General features: G+C 38.5%; 1 protein-coding gene across 2 annotated transcripts in view; it reads right to left on the bottom strand.

Annotated features, from left to right (window-relative positions):
- The window catches only part of NEDD4 (NEDD4 E3 ubiquitin protein ligase), a 126342-nt gene that overhangs the window by 22788 nt on the left and 80475 nt on the right, over positions 1 to 23079 (bottom strand). For both annotated transcript variants that reach the window (XM_084875475.1, XM_084875474.1), the window contains 7 exons: positions 20197 to 20247; positions 18780 to 18841; positions 15069 to 15171; positions 8334 to 8500; positions 5729 to 5846; positions 5470 to 5637; positions 1320 to 1385 (listed from right to left, as the gene is read on the bottom strand). In XM_084875475.1, the coding sequence (XP_084731601.1) occupies positions 1320 to 1385; positions 5470 to 5637; positions 5729 to 5846; positions 8334 to 8500; positions 15069 to 15171; positions 18780 to 18841; positions 20197 to 20247 (735 nt within the window). The remainder of the gene's footprint in view (positions 1 to 1319; positions 1386 to 5469; positions 5638 to 5728; positions 5847 to 8333; positions 8501 to 15068; positions 15172 to 18779; positions 18842 to 20196; positions 20248 to 23079) is intronic.

The raw sequence follows: 23079 nt of genomic DNA, 5'->3' as shown, positions 1-23079 counted from the left end.
AAACACACACACACAAAAAAAACTAAAATAGTTCATCACCACCAAACTATTATTACAAGAAATGTTAAAGGGACTTTATAAGAAGAAGGACACCCTCTCCCATAAATATGAATTATAAAATGTCATCAACTTTTATGAAAGTCCCTTTCAATAATCACTTTAAATGTAAATGTAAATGGCATAAATGCTCCAATCAAAAGATATAGGGTAGCTGAATGATTAAGAAAAGAAGACCAGCTCTAGCTGATTTGACTCAGCAGATACAGAGCGTCGGCCTGAGGACTGAAAGGTTCAGATTTGATTATGGTCAAGGGCACGTGCCCTGGCTGAGGGCTCAGTCTCCAGTAGAGGGCATGCAGGAGGTAGCCAATTGGTGATTCTCTCTCATCATGGCTCTTTCTCTTTCTCCTTCTCCCTTTCTCTCTGAAATAGATAAAAATATATATTTAAAAAAAGAGACTCACTTCAGTTACAAAGATACACAGAGATTGAAAATAAAGGGATTAAAAAAAGATATTTCATGCAAATGGAAACAAAAAGAGAGCTGGGGTAGCAATATTTATATCAAACAAATATTTTAAAGTATATGGACTTTAAAATAAAGCTATAATAACAGACCAAGAAGGACATTGCATAACAAGAAAGGAATCAATTCCACAAGAGAATATAACCCTGGTAAACATTTATGTACCCAACAGAGTATCACCTAAATATATAAAGCAAATACTGATGGACGTAAAGAAAAAAAATCAACAGTAAGAGGAGACTTTAACACCCCACTGGCATCCATGGACAGACCTTCCAGACAGAAAATCAACAGGGGACAGCTTTACATGACACAGTAAACCAGGTGAGTTAAATGGATAGCTTCATAGCATTTACCCCACAGCAGCGGAATATACGTGACTGAATCCTGACATGACACTTCATGTGTGGGGCGGAATAGCTGCCCTATGCCACGGGGCGTGTACAGAGCCACGGCAGCTGGACACCATCATCCTGAACCATGAGCTCCCTGCGGCAGACCCCCTCCAGCCAGGACAGCCCTTCAGACAAGCCGGATGTCACCCACAGTCAGAGATGGGCTTTCTCACTATGCGGGAAAGTTCTTAAAGAAACTACCTACTCAGTTTTCCTCCCCTGCACCTCCTATCCCTAGATCCTGGGCTGGATCAGTACTCCACTAGGCAGTCAAAAGTTAGACTCAGTGGTAAAAAAAAAAAAAAAAAAAAAAAAAAAAGAAGAAGAAGAAGAAAAAGAAAAGGTTTCTGAGTTTTACATTTTCATCGATGATGGGGGGTAGGGGGCCTGAAACTCACCACAGGAAGCGTAGGCTGTTCCTCAAAAGTGTAGGCTTGTAAGCTGCCTCTTCTGCTGGAATGATTCTTATTAAAAAAAAAAAAAAAGGAATGATAATAATTTTATATATTGGATTTGTCTTTGAGAGGTTGATAACATCGTGGGGGTGGGTACAAGGGAGTAGAAGAACGAACACTGGCTAGACCACCCACGTGCTAAGGCCTTCAGCTTCTAGACACCTCTCCCCCACCCTAGACTGCCTGCCTCCTGGACACTTGCCCTTTAATGTCAAACACACACCCCTCACTGTGACCCAGACTGCATTCGGTCTTTCCCTGTTCACAGCCACTCAAACCCTCTCCTCACTTCAGTGGGCAGCGCGTGAGGCCAGCAGCTGCCCAAGTCAGATGTCAGACCCCAAACTCCTCCACTCCTGTCCCTCACAGCAAGGTCAGTCTCCAGATCCTATTCATTTCTGTTTCTTGACTGGCTCACAAATACACTCCCTCTCCACTTTAGTTCAAGTTTGTTGTTTTTAAAATGCCAAGTGTTCCTCATTTGTCACCTTGGTTGTGACTGCAGCAACATCCTAATAGATTTCCTGACATCACGTCTGATTTCCGTGAATCTACATCCCACAGGGTGTGCTGCAGCCAGAGACCATTGTACAGCGCCAGTAAGCTACCGGCTTCTCTAGCTCGGAGCCCTCAGTGACTGCACACCCACACCGGGGTAACCCACAGCCCAGAGCACAGAGCTGCGTGAGCTTCCAGACCAGGCTCTTCTCTTCCAGCACCTCCCACCTCACAAACAAGATTGCTTGTTTCCCAGAAATCCTATGTACTCTCTTTCCTTGTGTTTCCAGACTCACGTTGTTGTCACTATCTAAGATACCTTCGTTTTGTTATTTAATGACATCGAAATTTATAATGCATATATAAATGAACTCAGAATAGCCATTGTACCATTGTTTATAATAACAAAGAACTATAAACAATCCTACATCTATCAACAGGAGACCAGGAGACGGTATGGTCCCTTAAGGTTTATTTGCACATTAAATATGGCAGAGTTTGATAATTTTTGTTGTTGTTGTTTTTAAAAGGAGTAAGTTTATATTTACTGAAATGGTCCAATGGTCTATGATATAGCAAGTGAAAAAAGCAAGTTACCAAAAAGTGTGTATGAGATGGTCTCAGGTTAAAAAATTATATAGAAATAAATATATGTGTGCTCACACGTTTATAAATATAGAGAAAATGTTTAGGACAATAATGGTATATGCCAAACCATTAGTAGCAATTGAGGAAGCATGTGTTAGAAGTAATATGGAAGATTTAACTTTTATTTTATATACCTCACTACTGTTTTAATTGTTAACCATGACCATGCAACACTTTTAAAGGAATAAATTGTTTTTCTGAATAAGCAACACATGCGTACGTATGCTATAAAATTCAAAAGTTACCAAAGACACATGTCCTGCTCACTTGTTCCTCCATTCAGAGCTGAGCAATGTTTCCAGCTTCCTTCAGAGTCTTCAATAAACCTCATACACATGTTTGTCTATGTCATTTAAATAATTTACATAAACAATAGGACATTCCTGTAACCAGTTTGGCTCAGTGGATAGAGTGTCGGCCTGCAGACTGAAGGGTCCCAGATTCGAATCCTGTCAAGGGCATATACCTTGGTTGCAGGCACATCCCCAGTGGGGGGTGTGCAGGAGGCAGCTGATCGATGTTTCTCTCTCATTGATGTTTCTAACCTTTTATCCCTCTCCCCTTTCTCTCTGTAAAAAGTCAATAAAATATATCTTTAAAAAAAATAGTCCCATAGTGAACATTAAAAAAAAAAAAAAAAAAAAAAAAGAATAGTACACTGACACACTGTTTTGTACCTTGCTGGTTTTCACCAACTAATATCTTAGAGATTGTTCTACACAAAACATACATTCAAAGCCATGTCTTTCTTTTCAATGTCTGCATACTACTTCATTGTATGGATACCATATATATTACTTTTTAAATAATAAAAAAAAATAACAGGAGAAAAGGGAATAGAATCTTATGTGATTTATCACCATTAAATCAAAATAGCTTATTCTTTACGTCTTTTATTGACCTTTCCCACGCCCCTGACAAAAAGAAAAAGAAAATGGAAGAGAGACTAGACAGGTGGAGGGAAGGAGGGAAAGAGAGCAGGCAGGCAGATGAGCTCTGGGATATCCATACGAGTATTCACAGAGAACTGTCTACAGTGAAGTTTGTTGAAGAAAGTGCTGAAACAGAAATCAGCAAACTTCTGTTTCCTCTTTGTCTCTCTTATAACTACTCAACTCTATCAGTGTAGTGTAAAAGCAACCATAGGCATCACTTACACACATGGAGATAGCTATATTTCAATAACACTTGAAGATATTGTGCCTTGCAAATTGTTGGCCATCAATAAATATTACTAATTGAATGAAAAGCAGAGAACTCCAACTAGAAATGACCATAGCATCCTCAGAGAATGATCTCTGTCTTTCACTGAAAGAACTCCCTTGATGATACAGATGAGCTAGCCATAAAGATAGCATTACGGCAGTGCATGTTGGAATACTTGCTTCTGAAACCTACACACGGCAATTCCTATAGCAGTAACTGAAGTGAGAGTGCCATCTGTCTCCTTGTTTAGTCAGAGCACATCAGCACTTATTCACACCTGTGCCTTGGAAACATCTGTGCTATAACTGAGGAGGAGAAAGCAGGATCTAGCCTGACACTCACTGGTAGGATCGAGACCAAAATCAAGACGCATCTGTAATTATGCCTGGACACAGACAAAATGTGAACATTTTTTAAGCCCAAAATACCAAATATCTCCCTATCCTGGCAAATGTGAATGACTGCTGCCTCTTGACTAATTATAGCTTTTGCCTGGCTATCGATAAAATTTGAGAGACCCAATGATAGAGTTACCCCTGCTTCCTGACAGCATCCAAGGCACAAGCAAAATCCTGCTTTCCTACACCCTCCCCCAAATTGCCTAACATGAGCCCAAATCCATTAAGTCTTTTCTAACATATCTTACCGAGACACTCATGGTGTGTGCTCTCCCTTTCTGAAATGAGTAATAAACCCAATTTGTTCAATTACAAGCGTGTTCATGGCAGTGTCTGGCTGAAGGGCACTGACATAATGAACATTTGGACTCCAGTGACCATTTAGGTTATCCAAGACTCTGTTCCATACCATTAGTGGTACTATTTGGAAAATGATCACACTGTAAAGTCCCAAAGTGCCTAACACATTATTGCATGCCATTTAGACCAAGTTGTATTCACAAGAAAAAAAAAATGTTTGTAAATATGTGAGGTGATGGATGTTAACTAAATTACTGTGTTGATCATTTTGAAATATATATATATATATATATATATATATATATATATATATATATAGACATACATATATGTATGTATATCAAATTATTATGCTGTACCTGTTGAACTAACATGTTATATGTCAATTATATCTTAATAAACTGGGAAAAGACAAAATGTTATGTAAAAATTAGATACTGAATGAACAAATACCCTATACAATAAAGAAGTAATATGCAAATTGACCATCACTCCAACACACAAGATGGCCACCCCCATGTGGTCAAAGATGGCTGCCACAAGATGGCCAGCAGGGAAGGGCAGTTGGGGGGACTGGGCTGGCAGAGGACAGTTGGAAAGAACTGGGACAGCAGGGGAAGGCAGTTGGGGGTGACCAGGGCTGCAGAGGAGGGCAGTTAGGGACAACCAGGCTTTTAGAAGAGGGCAGTTAGGGGTGACCAGGCTGGCAAGGGAGGGCAGTTAGGGGCAACCAGGCCTGTAGGGAAGGACAGTTAGGGATGACAAGGCCAGGAGGGGAGCGCAGTTAAGCATCGATCAGGCAGGCAGGGGAGTTGTTAGGAGGAGATCAGACTAGCAGGCAGAAGTGGTTAGGGGCAATCAGAAAGGCAGGCAGGCGAGTGTTTGTGAGCCAGCAATCCTGGATTGTGAAAGCGGTCCTAGATTGGAGAAGGTGCAGGCTGGGTTGAGGGACACCCCCCTCTCCATGCACAAATTTCATGTGCCGGGCCTCTGGTGTATAATATAAAATCCTGACACTACAACAAAATCTAAGATCATCTTACTGAGCTGGATACTGGCTGGCCAGTGGCTGAATTTCCACCCATAGTAAGTAAGGCATTCAATTCTTCTGCAAGGTGAGTCTGAACATCCGAGTTGTTTGATGGTGGAGGTGATGAGAAGGCCCGATCACTATACAAGATGGCTTCATCTTCTCTTATAATTTCCCAATTCTAAAATGAACAGAATAAGCTTAAGCCACACATACTTTAATCTGTTGCCATAACATGTGTCTATTTACGAGAAAAAGAACATTATATCTACCTCGGAAGAATCTCGGTTGTCAACACTTTCTGTTTCCTCAGATATCTGCCGCCTGGTGGTAAATGCCTGTTGTGCTTGCAGTTGAATGTTACCATTCTCAGCATCTGATAGGCTGTCCCTATATTAGAAATAGAAAAGCTATCACCCATGTCTGAAGAGAGTTAAAATGATAGACAAATATCCTGTGATCATTTAAAAAAAACACCTATGTTAGATCAGAATGTATTCTTTTTTTTTTCTTTTTTTTTATAAAATATATTTTATTGTTTTTGTACAGAGAGGAAGGGAGAGGGATAGAGAGCTAGAAACATCGATGAGAGAGAGTCATCAATCAGCTGCCTCTTGCACACCCCCCACTGGGGATATGCCCGCAACCAAGGTACATGCCCTTGACCGGAATCGAACCCGGGTCCCTTCAGTCCCCAAGCCGACGCTCTATCCATTGAGCCAAACCAGTTTCAGCCAGAATGTGTTCTTTTCAACATGCATACATTAAGTTGTGGGCACATTGGTACCTTATGAAGTGAAAGTTGGTGAAAGTGTGTATGTAACATATCTGACTTTGATATTCTAGTTCATCACTGTACCTAGGATAGTGGCTGACATGTAGGGGAACGGTACATATTTGTTGAATGAATGACTATCTGAGAATTTCACAAATAATTTCATTATATTATTTTGCCATGTTATCACAGAAGTATAATCTAAAGTAGTTCTTGAAAGTTCATAAAAGAGAAGCTTAAATAGTTGCATCTATATCTTTATGAATCATATGGCAACATTTCCTAGAATTTAAGCCAAGAGTAGAGTTCCCCATGCATGAATATAGAGAGAAGAATAAAAAGACAGGACACTACAATAAAAATGTAATATACTGCAATGAAATGGTTATCTATTTTTGATTATACATATATATAGTCATGGTCCTGGTCTAATAATAAGGGTATGTCTGGGTTTAGGAAAAGCATGGGGGTACCATCCTGAGGGACAGGTCTTTTCTACTGTACCTTTCCTAAACTGCCCCAGTCATTTGTTTGTCATATTATTCTATTATTTACATTTATTATATCTAAACCATCAGGTCAAGATTTGATTTACAAATATTTAATAACAAAAGCATTGTTAATTTAGTTAATACTATATAAGTCCAGGATAGTCAGGACACCGTTCTTACTGTACCGTTGCTGGAGAACACACAATTTTGACAGCTTCCCCTCCCCTCCCAAATACTTAATTTTGGCTAGCTGAAAACGACATCAACCATAGAGAAAGAAATGTGATTCTGCTCAAGTTGGGCTGGCCGTAATACTGAGTAGGCAATACGACAATTTTGCAGAATTTTATAGTGTCTTCAGTTTTGTCATCTGTATGTCATTTCACAGAGATCAATGCCTCTGTACCATGATCACTCATTTGCTTTGGGAGGATCTGAGAACATAAAATACCTGTGAAAGTACTTGGGCTGTAACAGGCAAAAAGTTAGAAGGTTCACGGAAAATAAAATAAAAATTAAGTGTGCCAAAAAGCAGAAAACTGAAGAAAGACTTCAGAAGGCTATGAGAAATACGATAGTTGATAATAAATATGAATAAGTGGAGAATTTATTTACAAATGTATAGTCTGATGATAATATGAGAAAAATGTCACTGAGGAGATGTATGTAATATAACAATAGAAGTGTAATATGCAAATTAGACCTTCGGGACGACATTCCAAACGACCTTCCGGATGAAGCCAGGGCTGCGAGGGCCAAGCCCCTTGCACGAATTTCGTGCATCAGGCCCCTAGGATTAGAATGAAGATCATTCTTGAAGGTCATTCTGTCCTTGGTCTTGTGTATGGTGGAAATTATGCACACATTGACCATATTGGCAAATGGGTGCTTAACAAAAGATCCTTGTAATTGAATCCTTTATATTTTACAAATAACTTGTATATTTTAAAGTGTGCTATAGAATTTAAGATTTTATAATATCTTAGTAACAAATGACAAAAAAAATCTCTAAGATTTTCTAAATAATTCTAAAGAGAAAAATGTGTCCTTTGTGACGACATAATATTAAAAACAAGCACAGTTGCTGAGACTGGTTTGGCTCAGTGGATAGAGCATCAGCCTGCGGACTGAAAGGTCCCAGGTTCGATTCCGGTCAAGGGCATGTACCTTGGTTGCGGGCACATCCCCTGTGGGGGGTGTGCAGGAGGCAGCTGATTGATGTTTCTCTCTCATCAATGTTTCTAACTCTCTATCCATCTCCCTTCCTCTCTGAAAAAAAAATCAATAAAATATATTTTAAAAAAATCAATAAAATATATTTAAAAAAACAAATAAAAAATAAAAACAAGCACAGTTAACAATTCATTAAAATATACTATAAGAAGCAATTAGAAGGGTGGTATTTGTGAATCAAATAATTTTGAATGTTACCAAATTATTTTTTAAAAACATACAGTAAAGATAGCATTTTTAAAGTCCTGGACCATAAATATCTTAGTGCAGTTTAAGTGTCCCTATTCTATTACCAATCCATTGGAAACATGACTTCACAAAGAAAATGAGTGGTCACAGTGTGTTCAGATTGCAAACACGAGCGCCATCAGCACATACTGAGGGGTTGGTCTTTTCCACTGCGTCCTTCTGGACTCGTGGTTTACGTAGTAGGTCCTCCCGAGAACGTCCTGTCTCTCTTCCCAGCCTGGAGGTAGAGGAGAAGGTTCCTGCTGCTGCTGCAGATGGCAGGCAGCATCCGGTTGGTCCAAAACAACCCAGCCAGGCTGAAAGCAGAGGGTCAAACATTAAGCTTATGCTTTATAAGTTATGCCCGAGGACATTTAAAACGTAATTTAGCATATCCAAGTCCAGAAATTAAACAAGGAATAAGCACACGGTCAACTTTTAAGATCATCGTATGAATTTTATGATAATGAAGACGTTTTTTAAAAAAATAACATTTAAATTTGGCTTGAAACTTTAAATATGTTTTGAAAGCATTTTAAAACTACAGGATAGTAAACTATGTAATAGAAAAACACACGAACAGTAACAGAAAGCACTGAGGAATTGAGGAGCGTAGTTTCAGCTAGGGCAACCTGAGGCTATTCTCTAAGTTATCAGCAAACAAATAAAGGGCAGGTTTCCTGTTGTACTGGGCACTGCCCTCCCACAGAGAAAGCACCTTGCATAGGGTGGAAATCAATATCTCTCTGAGACTTGAAAAAAAATGTTAAGTGAGGGTGAAATATATAGAGGCATGACAAGGAAATGCAAATGACTTAGAAATAATCATGACAATGAACTCCCTAGTGATTAAAAAGTCATTTGACTTTTCTCTTTCTCCTCTGGACCAAGGAAAAGCATTTTGGTCAAGTCAGGAAGTAGCCCAAAGCTCTGGCCAAGTAACTCAGTTGGTTCAAGTGTCATCCCCATACACAAGGTTACGGGTTTGATCCTTGGTCAGGGCACATCCAAGAATCAACCCATGAACATATAAATCATTGCAACAACAAATCAGTGTTTCCCTCTCTCTCTCCTTTTTTTCCCTCTCTCTCCCTTACTTTCTCCCTCTCTTTAAAATCAATCAATCAATCAATCAATCAATCAATCAATTTTTTTTTAAAGAAAGGAGGCAGCCAAAGAAATAAAGTTTTATTTTGCTTTGAATGCCAGGAAGGCACTGGAAATTTTTCGAGACTACGGAGAGGGTAAATATCATAAAGCCTTAAGCTAGGGAGTGAGAGTAAGGAAGTAGTAGGAAAGGATAGCAAGAGTTAATAACATTCTTTGATAACAGAAACTTAAAACAGAAAAAGGCAATTTGTAGGAGTTATACTAAATACTGGAATGGTTAGGAAAGCATAAATAAATGAGTGAAGAAAACTTAATTCTCTGGAATGAATAAAAAGACTTAATATGATCTTGGCTAGGAAGACTCAATCTTACAATGGTGTCAGTTCTACCCACGTTAGTTTATAAAGTTCCCCGGATTCCAATTAAACTACATGATGGATTTTTTTTGAAAAATTAACAAGGCACAGAGATCCTCAAGTTCCAATGCAAATACAAACATGCAAGAAAAATCAGCAAAATTCTATAAAAGAAGAGCACCATGTGGAGATTAACCCTACCAGATAAAATATATTAAAAACCACTGGAATTTAATCTCTGTGGCATTGGAGCAGGCTTACACAAGGCAGCTCAGCAGAATGGATTAGAAAGCCCAGAAAGAGACTCTAAATTGTAGGAATTTAGTGTATGATAAAGGCATTTCATATTTTTGAGGAAATAGGCAAATCACCTAGAAAATAGAAAAAAATTTAATTTAGATTGCTACCTCAGACCTTATAACAGGATGTTACAGATTGAGCAATATTTAAATGTTAAAAAGTCAACCCAAAAGGTATTAGAACAAACCTAGAGAGACTTATAAAGACTCTTACATCCTAAGAGTGGAAAAGCTGTTATGTATCTAATACCAAATCCAGAGCATAAAAGAAGACTGATAAATTTGATTACAAATCCCCAAATTTGTACATGGAAAAACTACTAAATCAAAGTTTTAAAAACAACACCAGTAAATTTAATTGAAAAATTTCCAGAGATGACATCATAAAAATTTTTTAAATCCTATCTAATAAAGAGGAAACATGCTAATTGACTGCCCCACCCTCAAAGATGCTGGTGCCCACAGCCAATAAGGAGGGAATATGCTAATTGACTGCCCTGCCTTCAAAGATGGCGGCACCCACAGCCAATAAGGTGGGAATATGCTAACTGACTACCCTGCCCTCAAAGATAGGAGCATTCATAGCCACAAGATGGCAGCGCTCAGTCCCCTCAGCCCCATCGGGATGGCAGGCGCAGCTTGCCGGGCAACTGCTTCAGGAGTCCCCCAGTCCCCTCAGCCCCCCAGCCGCCCAGGGCCGGCCCAAAGTGTAGGCAAGCCTTGGATGGCGGCTGCCCAGACGCCCAGGGCCACCTGAGGCTCAGGTAACCAGGGCCGGCCAAGGCTTGCGCTGCCGGCAGTGGCAGCAGCAGAGGTGTGATGGGGTGTTGCCTTCCCCTGATCACTGGGTCGCCTCCTGCCCCTGAGGGCTCCAGAACTGTGAGAGGGGGCAGGCCAGACTAAGGACCGCCCCCTCCAGTGCATGAATTTTCATGCACCAAGCCTCTAGTAAAGAAATAAAAAAAACAACAACAAACTGGCCAACGTTTGGTACTATAATAACAGACAAAAAATAATTTCCTTAATATATACAGACTATTTTTCCCTAGGCACCAGGGATCCCACACTAAAGGACTGTTGTTTGTCAACCAATCGATGGCTGAGAAGGTGGAAGAGAATTCTTCTATATTGAAAAATGGATCTAACACTGAGGGACCAGGGAGAAGTGCTGGGAGGAAAGGAGTCTTTTCTGGCAACAGGTTTCTACAGCAAGGCTGGGCTCTTCCTGTTAACGTGGAGGGGACGGTGAGAGCCCGAGGCAGAGGGAGAGGAAGACCGAGAGAATCATCCTGGGAAAAGGGATGTGGATGGCGGGTAACAAGGACTCCCTTTCTTTCTTCCTCTTCGTTCTCTTTTCCTTTTTACCTCTTCTATGAGAACTGGCATCGCTTTATTATATTTAATGCCCACACTGTTCTGTGGCTCCCCTCTACCCTCTGACTTTTTCTCTCCATTTATGTTTGCCTTCCTTTTATCTCTCTCCTTTCATTTAAATAATCATAATATAGGATCAACAAACCTAAAATTTAGCCTTGCGTCTATTAAATTAAAATTTATTTCTCCAGTTTCAATTTCAAAAGCATGTGAGTTGAATTTTTATATTTTACTCTCAAAAAAAAAAAAAAAAAAAAGACTAACAAGTGTTTTGTTTAATATGGTCACTGATTACTTTTCTGCAGATGAATGACAACTATTAATATAATGGTCCTTATTACCGCTTTAAGAACTGTAAAAATAGTCAGAGCTAGGAAGATGGCGTCAGAAAAGAGTTAAAATCTTCTTAAAGATTTCTTTCTTAAAGGTCGCTTATTGAATTTATGCTATCCAAACAAACCCAAGGAGAAGGAAAAACTAACTTTTAAAAAAGCCTGCTTCAAGTTTGAAAAAAGTACAGTTGTACATTTTAACATTGTTTAGAGAGACTGAGTTTTAATTTTTTTAATATAATGCCTTCCTATTAAACATGTATCAGCTGATGTTCCTCACAGAATAATTTTCTAAGTATCAATGAATGCTATTTAATTACTAACCTCAAAGCTAAGATGCAACTGCCCACAATTTCATGGAGTCAAAGGCCAGAAACAAAGCATTCAGAGCTGCAGCCCACACTGTACGTTAATCTTGTGAAATGCATACTAGCACATCCAAATCAACAGTTGCAAGGGGTACAAAAAAATAAAACGTTACTTAATATCTTTATAGCCAGATTTCACCTTACTAAGGAATACTAAGTGCCTTAGAGTGAGCCTCTTATGAAGATTACCATTGTTTTCTTTAAATAGTGGAATTGTGTATATTCAGCCACAAACTAGATGTCAAAGGCAAGACTTCCCTGGTCATTAGCTACACAGAACATAAATAAGCACAGATCCGTGTGTTTGAATTCCTAGGGCCTTTCATAAATAAACTCCTGCACGCTTACATCTACTGAAATTATAAGGTGCATTCTGAGGGAATTCAAACATTGAGACAGGAGACCACAAATGAAGTGAAGCAGCCCTGCCCACAGAAACTCAACTGTGAATAAGGTACCTGTGATATGTACGTGTGGGCAGAACTTGGAGCAGGTTACTAAATAATAAAATGCTGTTAATTTTTTTTTTTTAGGTTACTAAATAAAGAATTTTCTTTCTTTACAGCAGACAGCCTTCATTTCAGACAGAATTTCATTATGTAAAATGCCCTGTGCACCAAAATGTCAGAAACTTTGATGCAATAAAGACCTTAAAACTTTTAAGTGATTATTATCTGACAAATCAGAGAAAAACTAAAAAGATAAAAAAAGGTAATCAAATAAGTGGTTATAGACATAAGAAAGGACACCAAGTTCTTTGACGGTCAAACAAAGGTCTTATTATATTCTACTGGAGGCTTGGTGCATGAAAATCATGCAGTGGGGGTCCGTCAGCCTGGCCTGCACCCTCTCACAGTCTGGGAACCCTCGGGGGATGTCTGCCTGCCGGCTTAGGCCCAATCCCCCCAGGAATTGGGGCTAAGCCGACAGTCAGACATCCCTCTCACAGTCCAGGGCTGCAGTCCAATGAAATCCTAGTTGCAAGGTCTGGTATGAGCCAGCCCAGTGGCTGTGAGTCTCTGAACTTATCTGGACCTCAGGCTCTTTATCTGCAGAGTGACAGGGTGGGGTCAGATGAGCTCTAGGGGTTCTTCCAGCAAAAAAATTATGATTTGAAAAAAGGACAAAAAACACCTGCCCCTTGAGGTTCCCATTGCAGGAGCATTATCATCAAAAGATAGCACATAGTATATTGACACTAACGTGCTTGGGAGGGTTTGTGTGTGAGGGTGTATGTATAGGGTGTGTGTGTGTGTGTGTGTCTCACTCAACAGCCATGCCTCTTTGCCTGATCTTCAGAAGAACTATAAAGCTGAGGAACCTCCCCAAGGACTGGGTTCTCCCTCACAAATGCACATTCCTTGAGAAGAGAAAGAAAGCTTGAGAATAAGCAGCGCTTTTGCTACAGAACTTTCAGGGAATTTTTTATTTTTTAATTATTTTATTTTTAAAAAAATATTTTTTATTGATTTTTTACAGATAGGAAGGGAGATAGATAGAGAGCTAGAAACGTCGATGAGAGAGAAACATCGACCAACTGCCTCCTGCACACCCCACACCGGGGATGTGCCTGCAACCAATATACATGCCCTTGACCGGAATCGAACCTGGGACCCTGCAGTCCGCAGACCGACGCTCTACCACTGAGCCAAACCGGCTTCGGCAGGAATCTTTAATATATACAAATGAGGAACCTGAAATAATGGAAAGAATTTTTGTCTTTGAGTCATCCTATATAATAAAGCCCTAATATGCAAATTGACCAAATGACGAATGACTGGTAGCTATGATGCACACTGACCATCAGGGGGAAGATGCTCAATGCAGGAGCTGCCCCCTGGTGGTCAGTGTGCTCCCCTAGAGCTCATCTGATCCTATCCCATCACTCTGCAAAATAAAGAGCCTGAGGTCCAGAGAAGTTCAGAGACTCAGTCACTGGATTGGCTCATAGCAGACCTTGCAACTAGAATTTCACTCTCCAATTCCCAGACCAATTCTATTCTAAATACATACTCTCAGCCTCTTAAAAAAAAAAAAAAAAAAAAAAAAAAAAAAAAAAAAAAAAAAGGTTTTAATTGACTTCAAAGAGAGGAAGGAAGGAGAGAGAAACAGAAAAATCAATGATGAGAAAGAATCATTAATCAGCTGCCTCCTGCAAGTGGGGATCAAGCCCGTAACCCAGGCATGTGCCCTGACCGAGAATCAAATAGTGACCTCCTGAGTCACATCGGCTGGGCCAGCTTCTTCTTCACGCACCTCAGGTGTATGTAGTTCTGCCCAAATACTTGAGTTGGACTTCCTCTTATTGTCATCCATGAAAATTGTTAAATTCTATTTGTCCCTAATAAATGTGGCCTAGTAGATCACTTGAATTCTCTCCTCTCTTTCTCATTTCCCTCCTTTCCTCTGAGTCCCCCCCCCCCCCCCAACCATTATAGGGAAAAAAATATTTCATTAAAAAATTCCTAATTAGTCAAAACCAGTTTGGCTCAGTGGTAGAGCATCTGCCTGGGGACTGAAAGGTCCCAGGTTCGATTCCCGTCAAGGGCATGTACATTGGTTGTGGGCACATCCCCAGTAGGGAGTGTGCAAGATGCAGCTGGTCGATGTTTCTCTCTCATCGATGTTTCTAGCTCTCTATCCCTCTCTCCTCCTCTCTGTAAAAAATCAATAAAATATATTTTAAAAAAAGTTCCTAATTAATAGTTTCCTCAAATTTCCATGTATTTAACTTATAGGGTTGTTTGTTTTTTTAAATGAAGTGGAAAATGACATGGTTTAGAAAATAAAAAAATTAGAAACAGTTAATTTAATTATGATAAATGCTTTCATTTATAAACACTGTATTCTCTATTCTTTAACCTTTAAAATTCCATTTATATAAATCCTCTAAAAGAAAGAAATACATGGTGGGGTAAAATAAATAAATATCCAGGTAAATAATTTATATCACACATTGTAATAAAGTTATTTTTCTTCACAGAATACTAAAATAAGGAATTAGGTATTTCATTTTTAGTTTAACCAAATGTTTATAAAATCTCACCTCTAATTCCTCAGCCTGTTCTTCGTTATCTTCTTCTGAGCCATTGGTTTTAGGTAAATAAGTCATTTTTAATCTCAGGTAACCTTTAACTCTTGATTTATGACTGTAGAAAAGAAAGTAATTATTCACAAAACTTTAACAGTAGGAGAAAAGCATTCATTTACTAAGAGTTTATTGAACACCCACTAGCTACTACCCTGTTTCCCTGAAAATAAGACAGTGTCTTATATTAATTTTTTTCTCCCAAAGTTGCGCTAGGTCTTATTTTCAGGGGATGTCTTATCTTTCCATGCACTAGGTCTTATTTTCGGGAAACAAGGTAGAGGAGACTCAAAGACAAGTTCTGGTGCAGAAGGTATCTAGGAAAAGGAATACATGGTGGAACAAAAGGAACATACATCCTATCTAATAAAAGAGTAATACACAAATTGACCATACCTCTGCTACACCCACAAGCCATGCCCACAAGCCAATCAGAAGCAAATATGCAAATAAACCCAACCAAGATGGCTGTGGCCACGGAGAGCAGGAGAAAGGCTTGGGTTTCTCCGGCAACAGAGGAAGCCAAGCTTTCTGCCTGCCCTTACCAGCCTATGCCTCTACTTAATGTTACAAAATTTCAATGATAGAAGATAAATAAATCCCAATAAAAATGGCTGTCACCACCGAGGGAGCAGAAGGCTTGGCTCCACTCTTGGCTACAAAGTTTCAATTGTAGAAGATAAATAAATCCCAGATACCAGGGCCTCTGCTTAGATCACTGGGGGTCATGGCTGGCCTGCAAACCACCACAGGCCCCCCTCTCCTCGCCCAGGCTGCCCCATGCCACAAGGGAACCCCCACCCTGATCTGGAACACCCTTCAGGGCAAACCAGCTGGCTCCCACCCATGCACCAGGCCTCTATCCTATCAAATACAAGAGTAATATGCAGATTGACTATCACTCCAACACATAAGATGGCTTCCCCCATGTGGTAAAAGATCTTGCCCCTATGTGGACACAAGATGGCCACCACAAGATGGCCAGCAGGGGAGGGCAGTGGGAGGGACCAGGTCTGCAAGGGAAGGCAGTTGGGGTGATCAAGCCTGCAGGGGAGGGCAGTTAGGGGAGAGCAGGCCTGCAGGGAAGGGCAGTTAGAAGTGACTAGACCTGCAGGGGAGAGCAGTTAGGGGTAAACAGGCTGGCAGGGGAGCAGTTAGACATCAATCAGGCTGGCAGGGGAGTGGTTAGGGGGTGACCCGGCTGACAAGCAGAAGTGGTCAGGGGCAATCAGGAAGGCAGGTAGGCGAGCAGTTGGGAACCAGCAGTCCTGGATTGTGAGAGGGATGTCCAACTGCCCATTGGGATTCGACCTAAATGGGCAGTTGGACATCCCTTCAGGAGGTCCCAGATTGGAGAGAGTGCAGGCTGGGCTGAGGGACAACCCCCTCTCCCTTGCATTAATTTTGTGCCCTTGCGTGAATTTTGTGCACGGGGCCTCTAATATATAAATAATTGTCATGAGATAAATAAGATACTCAGGAAGTTTAAGCTAAAGAACAGAGAGAGTCTGAAAGACAAGTTGGCATTTGAGTTGGGCTCAAAGATTAGGGAAGATTTTGATCTGTGGCAGTGAAGGGAAAGACATCTGAATGAATAAAAGAGCAAAAACAAGGAAATAGATGGGAAACCTAGGGTGCAATTAAGGAAATGACTGTAGTTGAGTTTTGCTGGATGACAGCGTACATAAAGGAGGTGGCGATGGCCTCGATGATGAGGTCCAGGTGAAACAAGCAAACTTGAGGTTGTATTTTGCTTCTTCTTCTGTGAAGCAACAGAATTCTGGAGATGGGGTAAGGCATCCCTTGCTTTTGAGATGCTCATCTACCACATCGTATAAGATGACGGGAGAGGGAAGAGCAAAGCCTGATGACTATCTGTAACTTACAATAGGTCTTTCTTTAACAGCTATTTGAATCTGCCATATACTAATTTACCTAATCTGTTTTCATATTGTTATCACCTCTTTAATAATGAGTTGTCTAAGCTAAAGGTTGCTACCCACTGTATTAATATTTAATTGTTTTCAAAAACCTGTCTTCCTTAAGCGTCTAACTTAAGACTTATTGCCCTCATCAATTTTAACATCCCATTTACTTAAAAAAAAAATCTTTGCTTGTCCCACCTTTCCATATAGATTTTTCGGGTGATTTTTATAGATATCAGTTATATAACCAATTAGCCTTTGTCTTCCTAGACAAAAGTCCTAATTCTTTTTATTCTGTCTTCAAGAAATATGCCTCTCCGGTGACCTCTTAATCTTTTTAGTTGTTCCTCTGTGTCTAGTTCTCATGGACTTGATAAGTGGACCTTTCCTGAGTGGTCAATAAAATCCCTGATGCTTATTTCCAAGGCCACTACGGTGGCCTGTCACCATATTCAAGGGGCTGTGAACACTGGCTTATTGATATAAAAGAAAGATACAGAAATCTTGCCCTGACAATGTTTAATAGAAGAGTTTCTCTGCAATGACAGGTTTCATATCTTTCCATCTAGATAATAAGTCTGTGGGTTTGGACTTAATGGGGCTTAAACAAAATCTGGGAATATAGTTCATTTTCTATCTGAATAAAGTTCTTTCTGCACTTGCAATAGTATCCAGTGCAGACAGAAGATGTAAACTGTTAATAGTTTTCAAAGATAAGGATACTATAAAGCATTTGACAAATTGAAAAGCAGGCTATTAGGACAATCAAATACGAGAATAAATATTTATTTAGTTATTCTTGGTGTGCAGATGTCATAATCAGTCTAAAATTAAAGGAAGAAGAGAGATTTGTATTCCAAGACTTTTATAGAATTTAAATATGTGACTTCTCTTAGAGAAAGTAAATATTAATAGCCAGAGAGCACTGTCCCTTTTTCTTTAATATTTATATTGCAAAGAGTAATTTTTAAAAATAATTTTTAAGTGAAAAGAATTTGCTAAGTTCCCATTATATGCTTTTCAAAAGTATTTCCTAGTTTTAAAAACAAGGCACACACTGTTTTCACAGATGTCCTCTCTCTGCTTTACTTTGACCTTTGTGACAGTTCAGTCCTCACTCGTGTCCTCACCAGACTTGACTATGTGGTACAGAGGATCAAAAGGAGCTTAAACTTTAGCATTTTGATAAAAATCAAGTCATTTAGTTTAGGAAACTGCAATTATGGGTTTTAGATTCCAGTCTTTACATATGTTATTTTATCTAAATATTTAAGTTTTATGAAATGCCCTTTTTTATTACTAGTAATGTATGTAAAATGTAGTTAGGTTTTTCTGAAATTGGTTTTGTGCATGTCAAGTCAGATATTAGTTTTAGATAAACTGATGTTTGTAATTTTTTAAAGCATAGTGTGACAAAATTACGTACACTTTATGATATAAAATGACAAATATTAGCCTTTTAGTCTGATAAGTATTAGGGGGGCAAATCTTTTCCAAAGGGGCGTGATCACTTTTCTATATTATGTATATATTATATAATATATATTATATAATATATATAACTTCTACATTATGCATATATTACTCTGTAATCAGATATAACAATAAAACTTTCAAAAAATAATAAAATATTTAGAAGTAGCTTATTCAGAAAGGTTTAAACTTTGAATTTTCAAAGTGGTTAGAAGGTATAATGAAGAAATTCTTTAAAAACTTAACATGTTATTATTTTATAGTTACTGACCTTCTTGGGTGAAGAACAAAATCCTTAAATGTATAGGGTCTCTCCATTCTTGGATTTTCTGTCTAGAATAAAACAGTGGGTTTTCAAGACGTATCTAGAACACCAAAGTATGTACTTTTCAAGACAATTTATGAACTACGACTTAAGGCATAACTTAAGTTAGAACTGAGGGGAAAAAAGCAGCTTTAGATGAAATGGTTACAATCAATAGTGCTTTCACTTTTCTGCACCATAGGAATTGCAACCGGCATCACAACTCAGTCTAAAACTAGCTGAACAGGTGTGTTGTGGAGCCAAAAATAGGGTGGGAAGTGAAAAAACAGCAGGGTGGTTGGTGGAATATGCCGTGTCAGAAAGTTGGCCTGGTTAGAGCAGAGGGACAGTTCTAGGAGAATGAGAAAGTAAACAGTGTGGAAAACAAGACCGAATTCATTGTATTATTAAAAGCTTGTCACCTCTGAAGGCGGGAGAAAGCCAAAAATATCTCAAAAGACTGGCACAGTAAAGAAGCATTATTTATTTTTCTTATCAAGTTCAACAGCCTTTTTTATTATCCTTTATTCCCTGTTGCATTTTGCACTGTTAACCAAGCACTCAGTCATGGAACTCTTGAATTCTCACGACATTATTTTATTTGGTTCTTTGCTGTCTCTCCTTGTCTGATTTCCCCTTCTCCTCTGACAGACCCATGCTATCTAAGGTTCAATCTAAGTGCTTCCATCTCTCTTATTTGGACAGCCAATCACTCTCAGAGATTCTGCTGTTACCTCGACACTGATTTCTCTCAATTCTTCTAGTCCCTTTTCCCTACACAATTTATTTTCACATCTCTGTCAGCTGCCCACTTTTAAATTTTCATTTTTCTTGTTTTCTATTGAAATTAACTATGGTAAAAAACAAATATATCTATCATATTTCAAAACAAAAGGGCTTTTCCTCCCAACTTTTCTATTTGAGATACCAACCTTATCACCCAAGTTCAACCTGTATTACCTGTATTTTAAATTCATTTTTACCCTCCTGTCTGAAACTTGGTTCAATATAGTTTTATTATAAAATATTTCCTGAATCTGTTTTCCTCCATTGTTATATGCTTAGTCCAGACTTCATGTCTATATTGTTATAACCTATCTCCCCATTCTAAGTTATTTAAATAGAATATTTTCAAATTGATCTTCCTCAAACAATGTTTTCATGTCAACAAACTTCAATGGCTCTGTTTCTTACTGGGGTTCAAGTAAGATAAAATTAAAACAGAAAACTGAGATATGTTTTCAGAAAATAATATACTCAAGAAATTATATCAGTATATATTTTAGAAATCAAATATTTATATTAATTACATTGTGTATTTTTATGTGTTTATTAAAGTAAAAACAATAAACATAAAAAGTAAAATCTTAACACTTATACTAACCGGTAATGGATAAAGAGGAACATCCACTTGACCTAGAAAATCATCTCTTGTCTACAAGAAAAAAAGAAAAAATAAGATTAGTAATATGCTTAATCCTTTTAAAAAATTTGATGAGCTACTGCCATGATTAACCAAAAAAATGTAAAAGGTTTTTTTTCAATTCTATATAATATAATTATATAATATCATATAATATAAAATCTATATAATATCAATAGAAAAATAAAAAGCAATATGATATAATTTCTGGTAATGGCAGACTAGAGTATATTAGATTGATCCCTTTGCAGATGACAATTATGTAGTCTGAGAGTAACTATTTGAAAGCACCGTAGATTGACAAAAGCAGGCAGAAACTGGAGCAGAGTCAGTCTTGAAAGAACTATACTGGGTTGGATTCGTATTTAAATGGCTTTCCACCTGGTAGTACTCCATAGTTCATATGGTGAAGTGATTAGAACTTAAGCAGAAATCCAAAATCTTACTTGTTTGAGTACCTAGTTTGAGGTTAATTGCATAACTGGGAAGTGAGGGGGACAATCCCTGAAAGAAAGAAGCCACAAGAGTCCTCCCTATCTATATATAAACTCTACCCAATTCCTAGCTGATTCTTGAACTGCAAATGTGAAAGGCAACAGCTGGAAGGCTCAGAGGATTGAGCATAGATTTCAGTTGATGTTCACCTGATGAGAGATAGCATTTGGAGTCCTGTTAGCAACTTGCTAGAACAAAATCAATACCCTTCAGGGAAAGATAACAAAGTTCATGGTCTCCATCCTGTACCCCACACTGTGCAGTATACAATACAAATTACTAAATATACAAAGAAATATAACCCAGTATTAAAGAAAATATAATTAATAGAAACCAACCACAAGATGAGCCAGATCTAGGAATTAGCAGACAGGGAAATTAAAGCAGCTATTATAGAAATGTTTAAGGACTTAAAAGGAAAATATCATTATTAATGAACGGATGTGGAATCTCAGCAGTGAAATTCTAAAAATGAATCAAATGTATATTTCAGAAATAAAAGATGTATCTGAATTAAGGATCAGTGGGTGGGCTTTACATATGATTGAAAATGACCGGAGAAAACTTATGTTAACTTGAATCACATATCCATAGAATTTATCTAATATGAAAATAAAAAGCACTTGCAAAAAATTTCAAGCAGTCTAGAAAGAGGGAAAATAGGACAGAAAAACACTTGAAAAAAAGCAGTCATCTTCCTCAAATGTTAACATCCTATATAACCATTAGAGGCCCACTGCACAAAGATTTGTGCAATAGGCCTTCCTTCCCCTGGCTGCTGGCACCAGTTTTCCTCCTGCACCTGGGACCTGGACCGAGGTGGAGCCAAGCCTTCAGCCTTCAGGCTTGGCTCTGGCCAGTGGTTCGAGTCTTCAGCCTTCAGTCTTTAGTCTTCACTAGGGTGGAGACTTCAGTTATTGCTCCATGCCTGCATATGCAACTTTACCCACCATTTTTGGGTTATTTTGCATACTCACTCCTGATTGGCTGGTGGGCATCACGGAGGTATGGCCAATTTGCATCTTTCTCTTTTATTAGTGTAGATAGCACAATGACCAAACCAGGAATACTATTAGTTAACCTACAGACCTCACTGTAATTTTGCAAAATGTCCCACTAATTTTGATCCAGAGTCCAATTCAGGATTACACATTGCATTTAATTGTCATGTCTCCTTAGTTTCTTTTAATGTGAAAAGTACCTCAGTCTTTGTCTTTCACAATCTTAACATTTTTTAAGAGTACTGGCTAATTACAGAATGTCCCTCAATTTGGGTTTGTCTAATGTTTCTTCATGGTTGAATTCAGGTTATACATTTGGGGAGCAAGACTACTATATAAGTGGTATTTGGGCTTTTCTTAGAATATCATGTCAGAAGGAAACAAACTGAAATCTTACACATTGTGAACAGTTAAGGATAAATATTTAAGGAAAGTCTATAACTTGAATACAGAGACCTAATCCAAAAGGCAAACAGAAAGAAGGAAGTAAGATGAATAAGAATTAAATCAGGCTGTAGGAGAAATGCTTCAGAAAACTATATTAATATTCTCAGAGATAAGAGATGAAAAATCTGCCAACCAGAGTAGGAGGCTATAAAAAAGAAACAGAAAACAAGAGCTCTTAGAAATTAAAAATATAACTTAAATTAAAAGTTTAAGATAGAATTGGAAGACAAAATTAAAATATTTCTCAGAAAGCTAAACACAAAATTTCTAAAAGGAGAAATTCCCATAAGAAAACTACATGATACATTTTCAAAGGCAGCATCTAAATAATAGAATAAGAAAAAAGGAAATTATCAAGTAACCATTTTTAAAAACTTCCCTTGACTCAAGGAATTGAATTTTGAGAGTGAAAGCCCCATTGAGTATTAGGCAAATTGCATGAGGAGGAGGAGAAAGAGGAAGAGAAGGAGGAGGAGGAGGAGGAGGAGGAGGAGGAGGAGGAGGAGGAGGAGGAGGAGGAGGAGGAAGAACCACAGCGAGATACATCATTGTGACATTTCAGAGCAACAGGGATAAAGCAATTCTAAGTGTTTTGGGAGTCACAAAACAGATCATACCCAAAACTGAAAGACAAGAGACATAATACCTTCAAAATCATGAGAGAAAAATATTTCCTACATAGAATTCTATACCCAGACAAACTATCTTTCTCAATGATAAAGGTACAATTCAGACACTGGTTTTCTTAGGAATGTAATGGAGGATATGCTTCACAAAAATGAGGGAGTTCATCATAGTAAGGGAAGGTATAGGAGATTCAAAACAGAAGAGAAGCAAAGAGAATGAGGGAGAAGAGAACCCTCAGAATAACAGTAGTATATAAGACCACAGAACAACAGTA

Source organism: Pipistrellus hanaki (genome assembly GCF_964339955.1).
Source record: "Pipistrellus hanaki genome assembly, chromosome: 1".
Taxonomy (NCBI): Eukaryota; Metazoa; Chordata; class Mammalia; order Chiroptera; family Vespertilionidae; genus Pipistrellus; species Pipistrellus hanaki.
The sequence above is the reverse complement of the archived record's forward strand: the minus strand, read 5'-3'. Positions and strand labels throughout refer to the sequence as shown.